This window comes from Athene cunicularia (assembly GCF_003259725.1).
Source record: "Athene cunicularia isolate RWA chromosome 27 unlocalized genomic scaffold, athCun1 chr27_part1, whole genome shotgun sequence".
NCBI lineage: Eukaryota > Metazoa > Chordata > Aves > Strigiformes > Strigidae > Athene > Athene cunicularia.
In genome coordinates, this window is record NW_020799138.1 from 328,791 (window position 1) to 333,164 (window position 4,374).

The window sequence follows — 4,374 nt, forward strand, 5'->3', positions numbered from 1 at the left end:
GGGTGCCCCCGTCTCTGCGAGGGGCGAGCGCGGCAGCGGGGCCCAGCCCCGGCACCGCCCGCGGCCTGCGCTCCCGCTGGGTGCCTGCCCCTCCCAGAGAGCCCAGGGAAGGCTCCGGCCGAGAGACGGAACGGGACAAGGGCTTGGTCTCGAGTGTCATTCCTACTCGGGTAGGAAGAAAGGCATGAAGGAATGTTCCTGCCTGGCTGGTGCTCTCACTCTGCAGTAGCCTCTAGGGCACCCCAAAGCAGCACGGCCTTCTCGTTACCAGTTACTAGAGGGAGGGAGAGCTCCTGAGACCTGAACAAAACCAATCACAAAACTAGGCAAGAATTTCTTTAGAGTTTAACTAAGAATGCAATACTATTTCCAGCCAGTTTCCCATCTCGATAGTCACGTAACAAACCAAGGCAATGACGGTCTTTAGTCGACTGAACAGTTCTCAAGTTCAAACGTTGACACTTAATAGAGGGTCTCAGCATTGCTGCTCCGAGGCCTCTTGATCTTCTCGATGTTTTTAAGGATCATGTCATGCAAAGTGACCTGCAGAAAGGGAGAACAGGACTCAGACGAGAAGGGTGAAGCCATCCAGCTCCCCGGACGAGCACTGGTTGGAGCAGAAGCACAGCTCACCCCGGCACCACCCGCCACCCCCGCGTACACCCGCACGCCCAGTCCAGGGCCCTTCAGCCGGACACATCCAACACTACAGAGATTCCTCTACAGCCCCCAGGAGTGGCTGGTGCTGCCTGAAGAGTTTAGGATCACAGGTTCCCACAGAGGCGGAAGGAACATTTTGTGCAAGCCTCCTGTGGACACGCAGTTGGAAACAGCTGGCTCCTGTCACTGGAGCCCAAGCGGAGCGGGAAGGCGAGAGGCAGGGTGCTGGGGGCGAGGGGGCAGCAGCGCTGAGGCCAAAGGGCTCTCTCGGCTGCTATGCAGGCAGCCAGCACCAGCTCGTTTTTCACTTACGTATTGATTCCTCAGCTCTGAAATGATCAGGCGCAGACTAATGTACTCCTTCTCGTCGATCTCCGTCACCGTGCGGCGATAGTCCTCCTGCGGAGAGCAGGCACGGGGCTGAGCGGCCCGAGCCCGGCTGCGCCTCCCGCGCACCAGGCAGAGGCCCTACCTTTGGCACAGGACTCCCCCCTCCAGCTTGCTCTCCTCTAACACAGATGTCCTGCAGCCTTGCGTGATCCCCTTTTCCCCCAGAACCCTCAGCTCAAAAAGGCCCAAAGAGTCCCAAAAAGCAGCAGCACGTAACACGTAAATCTCCACTTCCCCCTTTACTCACCACATGAGGGTACTTAGCTATTTTGGAAACCAACTTTGCTCTTGTGATATAGTATCTGGTAGGAAAAGGGAAAGACTAAAAGTCAGATAAACAGCATCAAGATTATTTCCCAGGCCCAAGCTGCCCTGGAGAAGCTGGGGGACGTTCCCCAAGCGCTTTATTTTCCCAAGGGGATCCCAAAGAGGAGGTCTGCTCTTGCACACCTACCTAGAAATCTGGTCCAGGTAGGACGCTGCCTCACTCTCCACAGTTCGAAGCTCAGCAACTGTTTCCTCCTGCAGGGAACACGCGGAAGCCGTGAGCTTCAGGAGGCTGCAGCTGGCCCTCAGGGCTCCGAAAGCAGCAGGTCTCAGCAGCGCCACATCAAGCTCAGGTTTGGGCTTTAGAGCCTAAACCAACCCCATGACTGCCGCTGCCGGGTGCCATCAAATGTGAGATTGAGGAGCCCAAGAGATGCGCGTCCCTGGGGCGCTGCACGGAGCCGGCGGCGCCTTACCTGAATAGAAACACCAAAGTTGTTTCCATCTTCTATCCTGGGGATGAGAAGCTGCACCCACATTTTGACCTGCGGTGGAGAGACCACAACACTGATCAGTGCCCCCATCCCCACAGAGACCCCACCCACAAGTTTAACCAAAAGCCCCCCGGGGCCCCGCCTTTGCCGCGGGTCCTTCACCCTCACACAACACTTCTGAGATCATTTCCACGCGGCTGGGACACCACAAACCAGCACGGCACACGCGCAGCTTCCCACGGGAAGCTCTCCTGGCTGGGCCACAGAAGCTCCCAGCAGGTGTCTGACTGTGCAAAAGGAGGGCAAAGAAAAGCCTCAAGGAAGGAGCCTCTGTCACAGACATCATCCTCCTTGGGGTGAACTACAGAGCTCCCCAAGGGCTCACAAAAACCTGATTTCCCTATAGCTACCTCCCGGCCACTTCTGGACTCTGCAGTAGGAATCCTGTCCTTCCTCATCTACAGAGCACAGGGGAGCCTGTTCCTTCCACTCAGAGCAGCTTTGCCTCTCCAGGAGCAAAAGCATCCTACTGCCTCCACGAGCTGCAGCGCCCATACCCACCGTATTACACTTCTCAATAAGCAGCCTGATTTCTGGTTTCACTTTCTCAATGATGTCCACCAGCTGCTGGTTGCTCTTCAGCATCCCGTTGGGCATGACGAACACTTTGGTACCTAGCACAGAGGAGAGGAACACCCCGCGTCAGCAGCGCGGAGCAACGGCTGCGCTGGGGGTCAGACCAAAGGTCCACCTGCGCCTCTCATCTCCCAGAGAGGCACGAGTGGACACTGAGCCAGCTACAGTTAACCTGCGGGGAAGGGGAAATGTGACCTGGAATAACAGCGGTTACCACAAAGGAAGGAAAAGAGAAAACACAGAGCAGAGGCAAGAGCTGAGGAGCAATGGGCTGCTGAAGCTGGGCGCAAAGGATTTTCCTGATGCACGTGTATGAGACGTTTCTGCCTCAGCTTAATCCAAAGCCTGGTATCTTCCTCCAAACAAGGAGAGCTTTCAGCACAAAGCCAGAGAGAGATCAGCTGCCTCTGTCAGCAGCCCAAGCTCCAGCAAGTATTACTGATGTCTATCAGAGAAGTCCTGGAACCTGACTCCCTCCACAACAGAACGTCCGTAGGTCAGGCTCCGCGGGGGACAGGCCCGCATGAGCAGGAGCTGCTGTCAGGACAGGGCAGGTGGGGTTCAGGCGGTTTCACATCCCTACGGCACAGTGCACTGGTTCAGGGGGCAGGCAGCAACACAAGAGACTTGGGGACTCTTACCCTGAAAGGTCTCTTCGCGGTCTTCCAGCTTCCTCTTTTTCATATTTGGCTAAAATATATAAAATGTTTTACTCACAAACTAGTCGTAAGCCGTAACAGTGTTGCAAAGGAAACAAGGAAAACTTTAGAGCCTCTGCTACGCTCCTGGTTTCTAAGCACCCTTCTTTAAAAACAAAGGAGGACTGCGGAGCACAGCATTACCTCCAGCAACCTCCCAGGCTCGAGAGACCAATTCGTAAAAGCCTTTGGGAGAGCCACAGCTGGTTATTAAATAAGAACGCCCTACTCCAGCAAAGAGCAAGCCATGCAGTTTTAATTAACAGAAATAGGGATCACAGCCAAGAGAGTAACCTTACCCCGTCCAGTCCATCATGGCTGTTCGTGAGGAGAATTGGGTCAGGCACTGGGAGGTTCATGTCCGAATGGATCTGAGTGAGATCGTGAATATTGAGGATAGGCTCCTGGAAAATTAAGCAGATTTGTTACTTAATTATGAACTAACAAGTTCTGTCACACCAAACACAATGAGAAGACAAAAGATTCAGGCCTCCCTCTTACCCAACTAAAATAAGGATGTATGAGAAAAAAAGTCTAACAATAGGCCTGTGAGGAGGCCTCCCTCCACCCGAGAACAGCGTGCCAGCTCCAGGCCGTGATCAAAGCTATCAACTGTCTGCAAGGCCGGAGTCCCGGGGAGCCCACGGCATCGCGAAGTACAGCCCAGAGTTGAGGAATGCGTAAGAAAGATAAATGTGGTGATCACACAAAGAAAACTGGAAAAGGAAGCACCCCCTCTAGAGCTAACAGCACTCCAGTGCAAGTGACCCAGCCGCTGCCTCATGTCTTTGTAACAAGGCGAAACACCGGGGCGGGAGCTGCCACGGGGCTTTCAGCGGGTGGCTTGAAAATGAAAAGGGATACAGAGGACGACGCAGGCCTTACCTTAAGGAACCCATCAAGTTCTAACAGCTTCTTTGGGAAAAAGTTTGCCACCAGGTCTTCAGCCTAAGAGAGAAAGAACAAACAACGTGAAACGGCACCGCGAGGTTCCCGCTTGCAGTTGAGGACCCCGGGGGAGTCGCTGTCTGGAGGCAGGAACCGGGAGAGGACACAAGTCCTGCACGGGGGCAGGTGTCCCGCCAGCCCAAGGCGAAGATGCCAGGAGGGCCACGAGGACGCGCAACCTCGCTCCGGCCAGCGAGCGACTCCCCAAGCTCCGCTGAGGTCCAGGGAGAGGCTCAAACGGCAACGGAGCCTGTCAGGTACGGCCACACGGCCCCTGGCCC

At 55.3% G+C, this 4,374-nt stretch overlaps 2 protein-coding genes across 2 annotated transcripts in view; one reads left to right on the forward strand and one right to left on the reverse strand.

Moving 5' to 3' along the window:
* Positions 1 to 323: 323 nt before the first annotated feature.
* On the reverse strand, positions 324 to 4,129 carry PSME3 (proteasome activator subunit 3). The gene is made up of 9 exons (XM_026864776.1): positions 4,031 to 4,129; positions 3,445 to 3,549; positions 3,089 to 3,137; positions 2,373 to 2,485; positions 1,794 to 1,862; positions 1,505 to 1,572; positions 1,298 to 1,352; positions 973 to 1,059; positions 324 to 543 (listed from the first exon to the last, which is right to left on the reverse strand). The coding sequence occupies exons 2-9, from the start codon at positions 3,502 to 3,504 to the stop codon at positions 463 to 465; spliced, it is 582 nt and encodes a 193-aa protein (XP_026720577.1). The 5' UTR covers positions 3,505 to 3,549; positions 4,031 to 4,129; the 3' UTR covers positions 324 to 462.
* Positions 4,130 to 4,243: 114 nt separating this feature from the next.
* BECN1 (beclin 1) overlaps positions 4,244 to 4,374 on the forward strand; it is a 3,045-nt gene continuing 2,914 nt past the window's right edge. The window contains exon 1 of the mRNA XM_026864582.1: positions 4,244 to 4,350. Coding sequence (XP_026720383.1) covers positions 4,244 to 4,350 — 107 coding nt within the window. The remainder of the gene's footprint in view (positions 4,351 to 4,374) is intronic.